The 19,393-nt window shown below is 50.3% G+C and overlaps 1 protein-coding gene across 1 annotated transcript; it reads right to left on the minus strand.

The window, feature by feature from the left end:
- Window positions 1-3,281: 3,281 nt before the first annotated feature.
- LOC135908411 (carotenoid isomerooxygenase-like) lies at window positions 3,282-4,810 on the minus strand. Its single transcript, XM_065440191.1, has one exon. It carries the CDS (start codon window positions 4,808-4,810, stop codon window positions 3,290-3,292), a length of 1,521 nt encoding a protein of 506 aa, XP_065296263.1. The 3' UTR covers window positions 3,282-3,289.
- Between the last annotated feature and the right edge of the window lie 14,583 nt (window positions 4,811-19,393).

Raw genomic sequence — 19,393 nt, forward strand, 5'->3', positions numbered from 1 at the left:
CTCTCCGAAGTCGTCGAAAGTTTGCTTTCGGAATGCCGTATTATTCATCGGGCAAGCACGGCATACCATCCCCAGACTAACGGGCTCACAGAGCGATTTAACCGCACACTTGGTGACATGCTGTCGATGTACGTGGCATCTGATCATGGTAACTGGGACCGCATCCTTCCATTCATCACGTTCGCGTACAACACCGCGATCCAGGCCACTACGGGATTTTCGCCTTTCTTCTTCCTGTATGTACCCTCCTGTACCATCCACACACTCCTTCCATACCGTTCTGACGCCTCCGAGTGTCTACCTGTGTCCGACGTCGCCCGACAAGCCGAAGAATGCCGCCAGCTAGCGCGCTCCTTTACGGCAGAGAAACAGCAGCGCCAGAGAGAAAACCGCACCGACACGCTTCCAAACACCACCTACGCTCTGGGCGTTCTTGTGTGGTTGTCGGTCCCTTTCCAGACTCCGGGGCTTTCCTCGAAACTCGTCCCAAAATTCGAAGGGCCTTACCGAGTCTTGGAGCAAACATCCCCGGTGAATTTTCTCATTGAGCCACTGTCACCACCTGAAGACTTGCGCCGGCGTGGATGTGACATTGTCCATGTCTCGCGTCTCAAGCCCTACCACGACCCTCTGCCTCCTCATTCTTAAGGCGCCAGGATGGCTCTTTTTGTCCAGGGGGAGATTGTGAAGAAGAAGGCGCGCCTCGCGGCACAGCCGCATCGCCAACGCGCGGCCCGGCTCCGCTCGCGCTGTTGATTACTGTCGCCTTTTTGGACAGTGCTTCAGGCTGTCTCGCCGTTCCCGGTCGCTGCGCTTTTGCATTAAGAGCCGCCAATAAACCTCTCCTCATAATAAATGCTTTATTTGTCGTGAAAGCACCAGAAACAAAATGGGTCAGCCCAAGCCAACGAGGCTTGTCGGGCTGTACCCGGCAGTCAGTTTCAGGGACGCAATAAACTGAAGGAGTGAGAAAAAAAAGAACAAAAAAAGAAGAAAGAAGAGAAGACAGTTAATAGGGGTCCAATGCTACATGAAGAAATACTGAAAAAAGACAGACGTCAAACAATGTCAGATGAGTTTTCCCTTAAACACAATTTCAGAGCATGTTTCAATGAAATGGAAAACATTTCCGTGGGCACGGAATCAAATGTATCGTGAACATAATTTCGCACAAAAAGTCGAATTCGCGTATAACATTGGCGTGTACAAAACATGGGATGACGCCTGAGTGGTTTTGTGGGCACAAAAGGAAACAGAAATTCACCATTCCAGAGATGACGGCAAATAACCTTCTTAAAAATTATGTATCGAAGGAAAGCAACTGTAAAGCAGAAAACAAGCTAGTGCCACCAGGAATGTTAACATTATAGGCCACATTTCGTAGCAGTGAGTTTAATATACAGTTTATTTTTGAACGTCATGTGGGAGAACAATGATAAGATACTGTTATATCGTATTTAAGGGTACTGTAACCAAGGGCATGAATGATTATCTTGCGCACAGAAAAGGGGAGGATGAAGCGGCTATTGTAAATAGTACATAATAACGCCCGGAGTTTATTACAGAGAAGAGAGAAGTGACTATTCCATGTCATATTGGGGTGGAAGATAATTCCCATGTACTTTACATTTGGCGATGGTAGGAGATAAGAGCATTGACAATTGGTACATCATGAACCATGAATGAAAATTGGGAGAGTGGGATCAATTCGTTTATGTGGATTGTGGAAACAAACCAGATTTGTTTTTTGTTTGTTAATAGTGATAGAGTTTCTGGAAAACCAGTCCATGAGAGACACAATGTCACTTTGTAGCATTGCAACTTATGAAATGAAAACAGTGTGTGGCAAGAAGAACAGTGTCATCGGCGTATTAAAGCATAGGACATTTGGATGCAGCTTTAGACAGATCATGTACATACATAGACGTTAAATAGTAATGGAGATAACATGGATCCCTACGGGACACCAGATTTAAAGAAAACCTTCGAACTAACGTGATCTCTTATTTTGACTACCTGTGAACGATTAAAAAAATAGTTAGTTAATAATTTGTTAGAAGGCCCCCGAAATCCCAAGCGATGTAGTTTGCGCAAAAGTAATGTGCGCACTATGGATGCAAAAGCTTTGCTTGCGTCTAGAAAAAAAGCCGTTACTACCTCGTTGTTATCGAAAACAGAGATGATTAAATCAGCGAATTGTTCCAAGAGTACTACAGTCGCTTTCTCAGGAACAAAGCCAAATTGAGAAGTTGACAAAAAAAATTTTTTTTTTTTCAGAAAGCCAGTCATTACTCTGGATGAGTGTTTTTCCAGAATTTGACTAATTGCGGGTAAAATTGAAATCGGCCTGTAGTTGTCAACCTGTTTAAAAGAGCTGTTTTTGTGTAATGGTTTAACAACTGCAATTTTAGCTCATCTGGAAGAAAACCGACTTCAATATAACCGTTCAGCATAAATAAACGTATATTTTCTAGAACGGGAAAGTTACGTTGCAGCTCGTGCGTAGATATGCCATCTAACCCAGGTGCCTTCTTTTGTTTAAAATTGAATAATATGTAGCGCAGATCGCGAGCAGTGATGAGAGGAAGGAATGCAGAGGACTCTGAACTGATAATATTATCGGAACTATGAGTGTGAGCTGGTTGAGTAATCGACGATGCTTTAGCGAAATGAACATTGAAATCAGTAATGCCAGATTCCAAATTAGCGAAATGTTTGCCAAAAATGCCGACTGATTGGCCTGGATGGCGACTGAATATTTGATTAATCGTCGATCACATTTTTCGAGGGTTCTGCCTATGTTCGTAAAATGATTTACTGTAATATTAGCGCTTTCAGATGAGACCAATTTCGAGATATTTCCCAAAGCGTGGGACGAAATACATGGGCGCTCCATTTACTTTTGTGCTTCAGTGTATAAATAAGCTTTTTGTCAAAGAAGTAAGTGGAACAACAGTGCTTTTTTACGGCGAGTTTGATTGATAGCGCATATCTCCAAACTGCGGTCATTGTGGAAATTCGTTCCAAATGGATACATACGCCTTGCAAGCTCATCGGCTACAAATCGCAATTTGGAATATGTGCCGTAAAGTAAATAATTCGGAAGTTAATTAGTTAATTTTCGTTAATTACTTCAATAGCGAGGTGTTTGGAATTCACGTGCAAGTAATGTCAGCCTCAATGATCAATCCAGTTTAAGGCCTAGATTTATGCAATCTGCAAAAGGCTATTTTAAAAAATTCCGTAAAACTTAAAATTGATCACCTTGTATCGCGGTTGAAATGGCTTTTTATGCCTCTTTCGCAAGAAACCATCCGTGAAAATCAGCCGGAATTGAGGACGGGCAATCAAACTCGGCAAGGGCCAGTTCTTTGAATGTTTTCGCGTCCAATACCACTAGAGCGAGCTTCTTCTCGTTCTCCTCGTGCAGAAGGGAGCTCAGGACGACACCATCGTCTTCCTCAACAGCGCCTGGACGCGCTACAAAGACAGGTTCTGAGGGGAACCACCCTTGCCTTCCCCAGCGCAGCCAATCGCCCGTAGTGACATCGAGCTTGGAGACGAATGCCCTGTGTTCTTCGCCTTCGACGTTGCTGAGGCTGTAGCTATACTTGTATGGTTTCCCATTGCGGCCTTGGTTGATTTTAGGAAGTTCCCCGCGCAGCTTGCCTTTGGCTAGTTCGCGGGACTCGATGATCACCCGCTCACCGGGGCCTCGATTCAGAGGCAGCGAAAAACGACGCATTTGTCCCATCTTGAACACGACGGGCTTTTCCACAGTGTAGTCGAGGCTCCTGATGATGCTGTCGTCGTGGAAGCATATTAGGTCGACCACGAGCTCGTCGCCCTGTTCGAAGGCGTTGATGTGGTGGAAAGTGAAAAATGCGGCGGCCTCAAACGCGGCGGGGTGAAGCTCCCCCGTCTTCTTGTTCATCACCTGAAAGCGGACGTTCTTCTTGGCATCGAACTTCAGGGCGTTCATGTACGCCTTGTAGCCCAGGTACCTCGACGCTAACATGCAAGGCAGATGCATGGAAAGAGACTGTTCCAGCACGACCACCCACTTTTCGGTCATTCCGAAACTGTGGATGTAGGGCACGGATATGCGAGATTGCAACGGTATCGTGCCCACGGCCCTGACACAGTCCACCGAGCTTTCGGATCCGCCGGGAGGAAAGTGCACAAGCACGATGGAATGACGCGCACCTAAGTGCGTACCGATATTGTACGTAGCGCCGTCGTCGGGGTCCAAATGTGGGTGGGCGGTGGCAGTGTGCACAGACACCAATTCTCTCAAGGTTTTCTTCTCCAGAGTCTCCAGTGACGCAGGGTCAACTCGAGTCAGATCAGGTGTCTCCGTCATGGCGTACACCTCGTCGCCCACGGGCATCACGTTCACCAGAGCGTTGTCCGTTAAGTCCATGGAGAAATACGACGCCAACAGCGCGAATACGGTGGCACAAGGGTCAAGATGCGCCGCCGTTCCAAACTCGGAGACGACGATTCTGTTGGCCCTCCGGTTGCGTACGTATGCTTCGCTTCGCAGGAAGCGGTTTTGGTAAAGCACTCGGCCATTTTCTATGGTGAATTGCCTCAGCAGAGCGGGGCCGTCAAATGCGTGGTTGTAGCGATCGGGGCCAATTGAAGACAGTCCCGGACCGTTCCGTAAAAGCCTACCTTGTAGCCAAGCGGGAAGCTCTCCGCGTAGCAGGCCTGTGACAGGCTCCGAAACTTCGGGCGCGCACGAGCGCCTGTAAAACTTTCTCGCGTCGATTCCTGGAGACGATGAGGCTTCTTGTATTGCGGCCATCGCTTGCTGCCGTCCGCTCCAAATCGGAAAGATCACTACGCGCGCGCGTGTGTGTGAGTGACTTTAAGTTGGGAGGGTGAAGAGAAAAGCGCAGCGCCGTAACTGCCTCTCTTGAGAGGGCACCTCAACAGTGCTGCACGGGGGAGGGTTGAGGGTAATATAGAGAAAGAGAGAAAAGGGCGAGAGGTAATGCGTGGAGCGAGGGCGGCAAACTTGTGCAACAGTCGGCTGCTCCCAAGTAATCAAGCAGCGCTGCGAAAGCGCACCCGATAACCGAGGAGTGCGCGGACGGGAACGCTTCCGTGCTATCACACGCGGGTCCGAGGCGGCGGTAAGCGGCAATGAGCACGTCGCGTTCAGCGGCGTACTCGGGGCACCGCAGGAGGATGTGTTCGAGCGCCTCCACATCAGCTCACTTGTCGCAAAAGGGACTGCCCGGCACCTGTAAGGCGGTGCGTCCTTTCTGCGGTGCGGTAGCAGCCGATGCGGAGGCGAAGCAGGAGCGCCCGTTCCCAACGGCCGAGTCCTCCACGCGGCTGTAGTCTCGGAGGGTTACCGCTGGCGACGCGGGGGTCCGGGTGGCGAGGGCGCAAAATGCCAGCCCCGGTGTGGCGGGCGATGTCGAATGGTTGCACCATGAGCGACAACGTGAACGAAGCGCGGCGTCCGCACCACCGTTACAGGTATCAGAGTTTTTGGGCCGCCAAGGTCGCCTCAAGCAGATAACGGTGGCGAGAGGGTTGCGCAGAGTCCGTGACTGAAATACTAGAAGCTAGTGTCGTTGTTCCTCCGCTCTGCTCTAGAACACGTCACGAGAGCAGCCTGTCACTGTTTGCCCTTCCCCCTCAGTGCCTTTTCTTTCTCGGTACCTGGCCTTGAACCACATAGCTTTCATGAGGACGTCGCTCTCAGCGTCCCGTCGTGTGGTGCGACATCCACGTAAACAACTGTCCGCTACACAGTCTTGACCTTCACATGTTTACGATTTTGTTCGGCTGCATATCAACACAAGAAGTGCACAGCCTAGCAGGCCATTCCTTAAAGCGTGAAATAGATGTTACGTTACCTGCATGCCAGTGGTTTCGGCGTGGTTTGGTATTTAAAAGGAATAACTACATCACCGTAGATCATGTTTTAAACTGCAGCATGTTCAAAAGGCGTCCGACATAAGAATAAACGCACGAATGTTGATTCCGTCCATCATATATTGCGTGTTATGGACGCACAATAGGAGACATTACCGAGCCGTTGAACTTTTAATTCTGTTGTGTACATCGCACGGCGTGCCTGTGTAATAAAAATATTGAGTGGAACAACACTGAGATTAGCCAGTTTCTTTTATTAAAATGCTGTCTTGAGAAAAAGAGAAGCAAGGAAAGGCAGATTTACGAGACGCACGTCCGGTTATCGTACTTTGGCATGGGGGATAAAGCGGCGAAAGGAAAGGACGAAGGGGACAAGGAGTGCAGTGTTAAAAGAAAAGCATGTGCACCAAACACAAATATTCAGCGTTCTAATTAAACATACATGCATGCACACACATTGAACTACGTTTACATTATCCTGTCATCATCATCATCAGCCTGGTTACACCCACTGCAGGGCAAAGGCCTCTCCCATACTTTTCCAACTACCCCGGTCATGTACTAATTGTGGCCATGTTGCCCCTGCAAACTTCTTAAAGAGATGCTGAAACGGTTTTCAAATTCCATGAATTTCTGGCGTTGGGAAGAACAGACCTATTAATTTATGGTTCTGAAATATATTTCTTCGTTTTGTTAATATAAGAGGCGGAAATTAAAGTCCCTCAATAATTTCAATGTATCGACAGGCTTTGATCCAGCCGACGACGCCAGTGATAGGCTGAACGGTGACATGTCATCTTGCTCCGCCCCTTTGCCGCCATGAAAGTTCCTGCGCGCCGGGAGCAGTGCGCGCGTTTCGCCTGTTGTGCTATGCACATTGCTGCGATGATTTCGTGCCGGGAGGGCCGAAACGCCTTGTTGCTATGCGGTTGGGTGCCGAAACCGGACGATGGGTGGCAAGAAGTTGTTTTGCATCCCGCGCGGCAACCAGAACCTAACCAGAAGGAAAGTATGGTTGCACAGAATTTAACGGAAGGACTTTGAACCGTCGCGTACTGCACGACTATGCGAGGCAAGTAACGTAGAGCGATACGAAGGTGCGATAGAAAGTATACACGTGCGTGTGTTGAGCTGTGATAGTATTTCACTCGCGTGCATGAATGTTGACGGCCGAAGTTTGTGGTGAATATTTATTTTAGTTCGTTATGAGCCCGCTGAATAGCTCAGTATGACCTAGGATGCGAAGGACCGAAATGCCTTGTTGCTGTGCGGGTGGGTGCCGAGATCAGACGGGGGACAGCAAGAAGTTATTTTGCATTCCGCGCGGCAAACAAAACCTAACCAGAAGATAAATGTGGTCGCATAGAATTGGACGGAAAGAACTGAACCGTCGGTAACTGCACGACTATGCGAGGAAAGTAACGTGGAGCGATACGAAGGTGCGAGAGAAACTATACACGTGTGTGTGCAGAGCTGCAGTATTATTTCATTCGCGCGCATGAATGTTCACGGCCGAAGTTTGTGGAGATCATTGACTTTAGCGCATTATGAGCCCGTTGACTTAGCAAGTGCTGCATGACCTAGCATGCAAGTAAATAGTGTGGCAGAAGCGCATTAACTCGCTGACAAATATTCTCATTGCGTTACGTGCGCAATTTCAGCAAATTTCAGCAGCGAATTCTACTTTTATACTTTCCTGTGTTTGTGCGCGCGTTATTACCTGCGCTTTACAATATGTCCAAAAACTCATGTCCAAGTCTGGATATCCCAATCGTATTTGGTGCATTGCATATGTGAATAAATACATTCCTAAGTGCCTGCATTACTCTGCTTTTGAAAACAAATTCTGCATAGCAACTGCTATTGGCCATCAAATAATAATGTATAATACAATATATCAAAGTACATTACATACAGCTGCGAGCTTGTTCCTTCTAAGTTTCCCTTACACTCGAAGATATTTCAATAATCGGCGAAGCCATTAATTGTACTGATGAAAAACACACAACTGCAAATTAACATCAGCAAAACGCCAGAACCGATACACGGAATGCCAGCAAAACAAAGTGCTGTAATAGCTAGGCCAATCCGCGCGCGTTTCGTATAAGGGCCTTCTAATTCTTACGGGGCTTTAGCGGTGCACGGAGGCGAAAAGGCATAAACACAATAATGCGCGTCGTGATTCAAGTTTACGTGGCGACGTCGCACGGTTCACGAGAACAGTCAACCGCATTCACACACGCGCACACACTACGCTATATGTTGGTGTGCCGCGAGATTAGATATCGCGCTGGCAGGCCGAACACGATCGAGGAGACTCGCTGACACGATACCGCCGCTTCACAATGTCATGACAGTTGCACTGCCTCGTAGCATTGAACTGCAAGACACAAAGTCGTCGTGTAATCGCTACACGACAGACACACTCAGCGTCAAGAATACTGTTGGCGCACTCGTTTCCACACACACACATACACAATATGTTTAGTTACCGTGAGGGTCGCGCGTTTCAGCGACGTTATGTCGAAATTTTTTCGGTTCGAGCGACTGTCAGCCTTCTTTTTTACACGAATTCTTCGTTCAAAGTAACCGCTATCTGTACGCAGCAGACTTACAAGGAAAATAATTAACACAGCAAATGGGATTAAGGGCAAGCAATCACCAAGGCTCACGCGGAGATTGAGCGCAAACGAACGAAATGTAAACATGCAGAATCGAGGCGATCAAGCCCTCATTCCGCTGTCTTGAGCGTTTTTCTTTCAGCGCTCATTTGAAATTAAAGCACTAGATTTAGCAGTTCGGGCCCTTCTTTCGTTTTTCACCATAGTCAGGTACCAGTATGTTTTATTTCCGCGCGTATGCAGATATTTTTTCACCTCACGAATGCCGCGGCGCCGCAGTTTAGCGTGGGCGCCGTCTGCTACAGGAACTTCCTAGGTGGCACGCGCGGCAGATGTCGCTTAAAACCCCTCAATCTTAGAGTTACTGTATGTGCTACCTGCGGTAGCACATACAGTAACTCTACTCAATCTCCCAGAGTAGCGCCATTCACTTCCCTCCTCCTCCGCTCGGCACGGCTTCGAAGGTGGCGCCGCTGGTGGTGGGCCTGCCGTAGCAGACGACGGCTAACACGCTACGGGAGGAAATCCGTAGAAAAGTTCGTTCGAGCCCTGCGGAGCAGTTTTTTCAATCGAGATCTTTCTTCGTCAGTCGGTAACTGGCCTTTAGAATTTCGTGTTGCAATTGCGGAAGAAATAGAGAAAAGGACCATTATTCAAGACGTAAAGCGCGCGACGCTGAGAGTTCGTGTTGCTGAAACACCACGCAAGCACGCGGTGTACTCCAACACGCGCATAATTGCCAAAGTTTCAGGTGTTGGCAGCGTGAAAGTATGTGTACGTGGTTTCATTTACGTACCTGCAGGATACTTTTGGTCGGCCGGCGCGTGAGAGATTCCGGCTGTGTGCGGTCAGCAATGCCTGGCAACGGGGCCGTTTTTTTCATTGCGGGGTGCTTTTGTAATCGTGACGATATAGTGTTTTTTTATGCGAAGCATATTACGAGAGCTCAACCCAGCTCCTCAGGCGCGGCGGTGTTGCCTTCAATACCACGTGACACCGTGACATCACGACAGAGGAGAAGTGGCTTTGGCTCAACTCTTGCAAGATGGGCTGGGTGGGAATCGAACCAGGGTCTCCGGAGTGTGAGACGGAGACGCTACCACTGAGCCACGAGTACGATGCTTCAAAGCGGTACAAAAGCGCCTCTAGTGAATGCGGTGTTGCCTTAGAAACGAGCTGTTTCTAACGCTCAGGCGTGCGTCGCTTGCTCAGGCGCACATTTCGTTGCCGCGCCGAACGCTGCGTTGCTCGACGCTCACCGCGTCCAATGCGGAGCGCGTAGCCGCTGCGCCTTAGCCCATTGTAATGGCGGGTCGACGGTTGAAGGCGAAGCAGAGTAACGCACGAGTTGTTTCTTCGTCTAGCCGAACCAAATATAGCCAAGCAACAGCAGTTCACCAGGCTAAACAGTGGTTCAACAACTAAAAAAAAGGCTAGTATGCTTCGCATCCTGGGCTTAACCTTACCTAAGCCACAGCCATTTTTTTTTACAAGTACTGCTCCAGGAGGGCACATACAATGGCTAACGGAGGCCTCTGAAGAGCACGTGACATTACAATAATGCAGGCGTCGCAGGGAGTGTTCGCATACAAAATTGGCTGTCCCCGATCTTATACCCGCTTGGCATGCACAGGCTTCGGCAAGCCCCATCCAGTCCTGGTTCTAGCTTTGTTGTTCCTGTAGCCGCTTTGCTGCCCTGGAGGCGCCGTCAATAATACGAAATAATGACAAGTTGTTACAACTAGTAGAAGAAGAAGAAGAAGAAACTTTAGTAAAGAATAGTCCGGCAGTTCTTGATGTGGTGGCCTCAGGTGGCGGCTCAAGTTCTTGGACTCGAGCGGCATCTTCGGCTTGCCGGACGGCCCAGAGCTGGTCTGCCAGCTGTGAACTTCTGATAGACGCCTCCCAGCGGCGGCGACGCCTACGGAGATGGTCCCCGGCGGCTCCCGCATCCGGGGCGGCGTCGGGAAGAACGGAGCTCGAGCCTTCTCCTACTCTGGCAACAGCCGCGATCATGGACGCGTCGCCAACGGAGCTGCTTTGATTACCGTTGTTGCCGGTACACTCCCAGAGCATGTGCCGCAGCGTTGCTCTGTGTCCGCATGTTTTACACGCGTCTGTTGGATACAAACGCGGATAGCAGTGGTGTAAGATAGCGGGGCTATGGGTAGGTGTGTGTCTGGAGCAAGCGTAAAGTTACGGCCTCGTTCCTGTTCAATTTATCGTGCGGTGGCGGGAATGTGCGTCTTTCGAGTCTGTAGTGTTGGGTGAGGTCTCTGAACGTGGTTAGGCGATCGCCCCACGCCCAGTGTGTTTCTTGTTGCTGTGTTTCTGTTGCAGTGTCCCGATCCGGCAGATCCGATGCCCCGCTCTCTGGGGCGGAGGCGGCCACATAATCAGCGGCGGCTCGGCGTGTGAGACCTCGAGCCGTGGCTTGGGCCGCCTCGTTTCCCGCGAGTGGAACATCGGTGTGTGCCGGGGTCCAGAGGAGGAAGACCTTAGAATTTTGGGGTTGCGAGGGCGATGACGAGTCGCCGTCGTCAGAAATTTGGAGTACGCGGGCCGCTTCCCGCGAGACACGACCGCGCGCGAAGCCGCGGATTGCCGCCTGCGAGTGGCTGATCACGATCGCAGCGTTCGGCACCACGACGAGTGCTAGGGCTAGCGCGGCTTCTTCGGCCGCCTCCGTGTGAGCCGTGGTCACCGTGGCGCTCGCGAGGCACCTATCCGAGCGGTCTACAACCGCTATCGCGTGCGCGCTTCTCCCTCCTCCATGTCGCGCCGCGTCTACGTACCCCGCTTCGTTGCTGTTACCAAACTTCTTCTGAAGGTCGCTTGCTCGTTTGTTGCGTCTCCCGGCGTGGTGCGTCGGGTGCATGTTCTTGGGAAGCGGCGGGATGATCAGGCGGTCGCGAACAGAGGCGGGAACCGCCGTCTTTTCTCCATGGTGAGTGTGGTACGCGATGCTGAGCGACTCGAGGATGCATCGACCTGCCTTTGACCTCGATAATCGTTCGTATTGCGCAATGTCGTGCGCCTCTATTAACTCGTTGAGGGAGTTGTGAACTCCGAGCTCTAGAAACTTGTCGGTGCTCGCGTTGAGTGGAACGCCGACCGCCCTCTTGAAAGCCTTTCGGATCATGCATTCGAGTTTGTTTTTTTTCGGACCCGATCCACCTCAGGTAGGGGGCAACATACGTTATGCGGCTTATCGCGTATGCCTGCACGAGACGGATCGCGCACTCTTCACCCATACCATTGCGTCTAGCGTCTATTCGTGATGCGACGCAAGAGTCGGATCGTGTCATCTACCGAACGACGAAGTATTCGCACCGTCTCTCCGTTATGGCCGTTTGCCTGCAGGTGTAACCCTAGGATTCTAATTTTCTCTATGTGTGGTGCGGGAGTACCATCTGCCAATGTAATGCGTATTTTGGAATATTCCAGTTCCTCTTCGCGCAGGGTTTTACGACCTCTCCTTGTGGGTTTGTAGAGTAAGAGTTCGGACTTGGTAGCCGAGCACTCGAGGCCCGTTCCACGCAAGTAATTCCTGTAATGCCTGTAGCGTTCGCTCGACGTGACCGTCACATGCTCCTCCGGGAACCCAGAGGGAGATGTCATCCGCGTAGAGACTGTGATGTAATCCTTCTATTTCTGTTAATTTCTCGGGTAGGCCGAATAGAACTAAATTAAAGAGTAATGGTGATATGACGGATCCTTGCGGCGTGCCGCACGGACCCGTCTCAAATTCCGGCGATTCCTCGTCGCCGACGAAGACGCATGCGCGCCTGCCCGTGAGGAAATCTCTAACGTAATTATACATTCTTTGGCCTAGTCCTAATGTTCTAATTGTTTTTAAGATCGCTTCGTGCTTAACATTGTCAAAGGCCTTTTTAATATCTAAGCCTAGAATTGCCTTAGTGGAGCTGGTAGTGTCGTCTACGATCTGGTGTTTAAGCTGAAGCAATACGTCCTGTGCGGAGAGGTTGCGGCGGAATCCTAGCATGGTGTGCGGGAACGCGTCATGATCTTCGAGAAAGTCGGTCACGCGGGTGAGAACTGCGTGTTCCATGACTTTGCCGACGCAAGGCGTAAGCGAAATCGGTCTTAGATTATCGAGCGTGACTTGCTTGCCAGGTTTAGGAATCATGATAACGCGGGCCTGTTTCCACGCTTCGGGAAGAGAACCCTCGCGCCAGCACTCATTGACGTAGGCCGCGAGTCGGGAGATTGACTCGTCGTCTAGGTTGCGCAGAGTCTTGTTGGTAACCCGGTCCGGGCCGGGCGCCGATCGAGTGTTTAGTTCGAACAGGACTAACCGAATTTCCGATTCGCTAAATTCCGCGTCCAGTTTCTCGTTTGCCACGCCGTCGTACTCGGCGTGCTCGATGCTTTCGGCTTTCTCAAAGTAACGGTCACGTATTGCGTCGAGGAATTTATCGCCTTTAAAATCTCTTACGAGTCTACAAGTTTTGCGGCGTTGAGCGGCCCGAGTCTCCTCCGGATCTAATAGGTGTCTAAAAAGGCGCCAAGCGGTCGCCCCGGTCATCTGCCTCTCCAGGCCGTTGCGCGTGTCTTCCCATTGTGCCCTGCATACCTGAAATGCGTGTTCTTCGATGCCTCTGTCTAACTGTGCTATGCGTTTGCGCAACGCCTTATTATGTCTTTGGCATTTCCATCTCTTTAGGAGGGCTCGCTTTGCTTCCCACATGTGTAGGAGCCTGCTGTCAATTATTTCGAGGTTCGCCGTTTCGAGGTTCGACAATGTTAAGCACGAAGCGATCTTAAAAACAATTAGAACATTAGGACTAGGCCAAAGAATGTATAATTACGTTAGAGATTTCCTCACGGGCAGGCGCGCATGCGTCTTCGTCGGCGACGAGGAATCGCCGGAATTTGAGACGGGTCCGTGCGGCACGCCGCAAGGATCCGTCATATCACCATTACTCTTTAATTTAGTTCTATTCGGCCTACCCGAGAAATTAACAGAAATAGAAGGATTACATCACAGTCTCTACGCGGATGACATCTCCCTCTGGGTTCCCGGAGGAGCATGTGACGGTCACGGCGAGCGAACGCTACAGGCATTACAGGAATTACTTGCGTGGAACGGGCCTCGAGTGCTCGGCTACCAAGTCCGAACTCTTACTCTACAAACCCACAAGGAGAGGTCGTAAAACCCTGCGCGAAGAGGAACTGGAATATTCCAAAATACGCATTACATTGGCAGATGGTACTCCCGCACCACACATAGAGAAAATTAGAATCCTAGGGTTACACCTGCAGGCAAACGGCCATAACGGAGAGACGGTGCGAATACTTCGTCGTTCGGTAGATGACACGATCCGACTCTTGCGTCGCATCACGAATAGACGCTAGACGCAATGGTATGGGTGAAGAGTGCGCGATCCGTCTCGTGCAGGCATACGCGATAAGCCGCATAACGTATTGTAGCGTAGTGACGCAGCGGTGAGATATCAGACGCATCAACTCACCAGGGAGACGGAAGATGAATGGGGATGACCTCTGGCAGGGACAAGTCCAAATCCACAGGTACGACGACGAGAAGTAGCATTGCCATAACTAAGTTTATTCACTTGAGATTTACTTTAAGTTAACACTGTACAAAAATATTTACAAACAGAACGATGTCACACCCGTCGTCGTCGGCCTGCCTGACCGGCCTGGTCTCCCTTGGTGAAGATACGCCGTCTGCTGCGGTCTACTTTCTCACTCTCAAAACTACCCCAAACTATTCCTTTTAAAGGGACCCTGAAACGCTTTTGACGATTTTCAACAAACGTACTGAGTCGTTAGAGTAGGTCCTTCTGATCATTCATTGACAAATCTAAGTGTCCCAGGTAAAGCGTGTAATTTATTAAAAGGTTTTAAAAATGCACATCGCTGCCGAAATATTAGCGCTTTGTTTGGCTGGTTAAGCGCTGCGCCAACAAGTGTATGGACCGTGCCGACCGATCAGGCCGCTCACGTACGTCTACGCTAAAGTTCCTTCATCAGCTTGAGTTTATGCCTCCAGACATTTGCCGAAATGACCAGCTTGCCTGTGGTTACCGGAATACAATACATACATACGACAGAATACGCAATACGACAGAATACTCGCAAAGCACGCTGCTTCGATAGCTCTCACTTGGGGTCGACGGCCAAGCGGCTAGCGGACAGGTCTCGCGCGGGTGGGGGCGGGCTCCAAAACAACCGGAACTGGACGATGTGACGTCGCATCGTGACGCTGAACCAGCGAAGGCGGAGCTTAGCCCCGCTCGCTCGGCGGACGAGTTGAGGAGGAAAAGCATGGCTAGGGAGGAGGGTAACTTCTAATCGCTTGTAGCTCCACTAATACGTAACGCTTCACTTAAATTGTGGTGTGAATGTTCTACTTAAGTTGTACCCTGCGCGTCTACAAAATTTGTCCGAACCGTTTCAGGGGCCCTTTAAATAAGTTTCCCCAGCATCCAAGGGACCCGCGGACCGGCGGAGGGCGCAGGCTTCTCCACCAATGGGTTACTTCGTTACTCCGACGAATCAGGCAAGCCGACATCATCCAATGAGCGTCAAAGTTCAAGGGGTCAAGAAATGGTCGCGTCAACACTCCGTACACAAAAGCACTCTGACCATCACTAATCAGCTTTTGACAGCCGAGCTTGGGACAAGGACGCGTCAAGTGCACGTGTGACAGCAGGTGCGGCGGCCAGTACATGCCCGGCGCCGTCGAGGTCATTCGGGGTACAAAGGCTTCCCCCCGCGTCGAGGAGCCCACAAAATTCCCCGAAAGCAAGCAAAGAGGCCCGCGCTATACTCGTTTCGCGACAGTATGTTGCCCCCTACCTGAGGTGGATCGGGTCCGAAAAAAACAAAGTCGAATGCATGATCCGAAAGGCTTTCAAGAGGGCGGTCGGCGTTCCACTCAACGCGAGCACCGACAAGCTTCTAGAGCTCGGAGTTCACAACTCCCTCAACGAGTTAGAGGCGCACGACATTGCGCAATACGAACGATTATCGAGGTCAAAGGCAGGTCGATGCATCCTCGAGTCGCTCAGCATCGCGTACCACACTCACCATGGAGAAAAGACGGTGGTTCCCGCCTCTGTTCGCGACCGCCTGATCATCCCGCCGCTTCCCAAGAACATGCACCCGACGCACCACGCCGGGAGACGCAACAAACGAGCAAGCGACCTTCAGAAGAAGTTTGGTAACAGCAACGAAGCGGGGTACGTAGACGCGGCGCGACATGGAGGAGGGAGAAGCGCGCACGCGATAGCGGTTGTAGACCGCTCGGATATGTGCCTCGCGAGCGCCACGGTGACCACGGCTCACACGGAGGCGGCCGAAGAAGCCGCGCTAGCCCTAGCACTCGTCGTGGTGCCGAACGCTGCGATCGTGATCAGCCACTCGCAGGCGGCAATCCGCGGCTTCGCGCGCGGTCGTGTCTCGCGGGAAGCGGCCCGCATACTCCAAATTTCTGACGACGGCGACTCGTCATCGCCCTCGCAACCCCAAAATTCTAAGGTCTTCCTCCTCTGGACCCCGGCACACACCGATGTTCCACTCGCGGGAAACGAGGCGGCCCAAGCCACGGCTCGAGGTCTCACACGCCGAGCCGCCGCTGATTATGTGGCCGCCTCCGCCCCAGAGAGCGGGGCATCGGATCTGCCGGATCGGGACACTGCAACAGAAACACAGCAACAAGAAACACACTGGGCGTGGGGCGATCGCCTAACCACGTTCAGAGACCTCACCCAACACTACAGACTCGAAAGACGCACATTCCCGCCACCGCACGATAAATTGAACAGGAACGAGGCCGTAACTTTACGCTTGCTCCAGACACACACCTACCCATAGCCCCGCTATCTTACACCACTGCTATCCACGTTTGTATCCAACAGACGCGTGTAAAACATGCGGACACAGAGCAACGCTGCGGCACATGCTCCGGGAGTGTACCGGCAACAACGGTAATCAAAGCAGCTCCGTTGGCGACGCGCCCATAATCGCGGCTGTTGCCAGAGTAGGAGAAGGCTCGAGCTTGCTTCTTCCCGACGCCGCCCCGGATGCTGCAGTCGCCGGCGACCTTCTCCGTAGGCGTCGCCGCCGCTGGGAGGCGGCTATCAGAAGTTCAGAGCTGGCAGACCAGCTCGGGGCCGTCCGGCAAGCCGAAGATGCCGCTCGAGTCCAAGAACTTCGAGCCGTCACCTGAGGCCACCACATCAAGAAATGCCGGACTATTCGTTACTAAAGTTTCTTCTTCTTCTATACTACAGTAAACGAATACGAACTCCACAAAGATATAACAGAGTTTTCACGACGCATGCGCATCAAGGAATTCTTTTTCGGTAGACCAGATGTAGGAAAAGAAGATAGAGACTCTCTTAGACCACCTAGCACGTGGACACCGCAAAACGAACAGTGCCCAGACCTCAATTTATACTTAAAACTGATATCAAAGGAAATTCTAGAGTCAACGCGGCATTGCCGGAAACGCAAAAATTTGACCCCCGCTCAACACCAAATTCTTAAAGAACTTGCGAAAAGGAATGATATTGTCATAAAAGCAGCAGACAAAGGTGGCAGTATCGTAATCTGGCTTATAGAAAAGTACAAGAATGAGGCCTCTAAACAACTGAACAACCACACCCATTACAGAAAACTTGACTCTAAACCAACCTCAGATTACAGCAATATTGTGTTAAGCACAATAGCGGAGCTCCGGTCCAGGGAACTAATCACGCAATCTGAATATCACTTCATGATGCCCAAAAACAAAACAGCAGGCCGCTTTTATCTTCTTCCTAAAATACATAAAGTTCCGGTCGAAGAAATATTTACAGCAGAAATCCCAGGTCGGCCTATTGTGTCTAATAACAACACACCTACTGAGTCACTATCTAAATTCTTACATCACCACCTGTCAAACATACCCACCACCCTCCCATCTTTCGTTCAAGACACGCCGCACTTCTTTCGAATAATCGACGGCATCAACGCCAACCAAATCCTTTCCGAGCGCGCTATTCTAGTCACTTTGGATGTTTCTGCCCTTTACACCAACATTCCCATGAGTGAAGGAATTGAAGCCGTTTCTAGATCCCTCGCAATCAATCCTCAAGCGCACGCTCCTGAAGTTTACTTATCGCTCCTTAGGTTAGTTCTCACGCTCAACTATTTTCAATTCGATTCTATACACTACCTCCAAATTTTCGGCACTAGCATGGGTACGCCATTCGCTCCCAGGTATGCGAACATTTTCATGGGACAGCTTGAAGCAGACCTGCTGAAATCCTGCCCTTTAAAACCCCACACCTATCTTCGTTACATTGACGACATATTTATAATATGGGAACACGGCACAAGCGCCTTAACCGACTTAATTAGCCATTTCAATCGCTTTCAACCGAGTATTAAATTTACTGCTCACCACTCTCTATAGTCAGGTCAACTTCCTGGACACGACGGTCTACATAGAAAACGGAAAACTGAGAACGACACTTTACCGAAAGCCTACAGATAGCCAGCAATATTTAGACTACAACAGTCATCACCCGCGACATTGCAAGCAAGGAATTTTTGTCGGACAAGCGAAACGTATAAGAAGAATCTGCAGCGAAGACCACGATTATATCCACCACCTAAATGACCTTAGATCAACGCTAGCAGAAAGGAACTATCCCCAAGTTGCTCTCGATAGAGCTTATGATACCGCGTCAAGATTGGAGAGACAGTCGGAATTGGCGAAGAGACAGCCCACATTAGAATCTGACAGACCGCCGGTCTTTATAACAAAATATTCTGATGCACTCCCAAACATAAACAACATCCTAAGAAAATACCACCCAATTTATCAAGTAACGAGCGTCTGCGAAAAGCGTTCCCGGATGTACCCAGGGTTACCTATCGCCGAAACAAGAACTTTAAAGACATGTTAGTGCACGCAAAAGTCAGCCGGCAGCATTCCCCCGTAATAAATGCATGTTGCCGCTCTAGGTGCAAAACCTGCAGGCATCTTCAAAGTGACATTAAAATTAAAAGCACCGCAAATAATTATACACATGAAGTCAAATCTAGCTTCACTTGCGCAAGTTCGGATGTGATTTATATGCTTGAATGTTCCTTCTGTAAGAAACAATATATCGGTGAAACAGGACAATCAACGAACGTCAGACTAAATGGACATCGCGCGGACACAGCTAAAAAGCTTCCCAGAGCCGTCGCCAAGCATTTCAACCAACCAGGTCATAACTTTGATGAACTTAAACTGTACATCTAGCAGTCAAATTTCCTTTCTGAACGAGAAAGAAAATACAGAGAATCATACCTTATCCATAAGTTCAAGACATTCCAACCAATAGGCATGAACGTTTCAAAGGGAGCTTTAGAATCTATTCGCTATGCTAAACCTCAAGCTATAGGCAACAACACTTGGTTTGATTTCTTGGCGTATCCCCCCCCCCTTTTCCTTTTTCTTCCCTTCTTCTTTTTTTCAGCCGGCGTGTCAAACGCCCTTGACACGCCGGCTAACGCGCGTGTGTTGACAGACTGGGGTGAGGGGAGGGGGGTCCTGGCTTTGACCTTGTACACAGCGTTCCTTTACTAATTCGACACGCTAACACACTTTCCCTCGTTTCCGTGCCCTCCCGCCTCACACCCCCTCCCCTTTAGAAGACCGTTTTTTCGTAGGCGCCGCCATATTGTGAGCGCAGTGGCGCCGCCTATGAGCAGCGCCATACTGGCTTGGGTGAAAGCGGTCTTTCGCATGGCAGGTATACGCTCGGCGGCAGGTTCTGGCGTTTGTTTTCGCCGTCGTGCGGCCTGTTTAGTATTACGTGTGTCTTCTACGTGGTAAACTGTTCTGTGAGACG

The sequence above is a fragment of the Dermacentor albipictus genome, unplaced genomic scaffold (assembly GCF_038994185.2).
Source record: "Dermacentor albipictus isolate Rhodes 1998 colony unplaced genomic scaffold, USDA_Dalb.pri_finalv2 scaffold_30, whole genome shotgun sequence".
Taxonomy (NCBI): Eukaryota; Metazoa; Arthropoda; class Arachnida; order Ixodida; family Ixodidae; genus Dermacentor; species Dermacentor albipictus.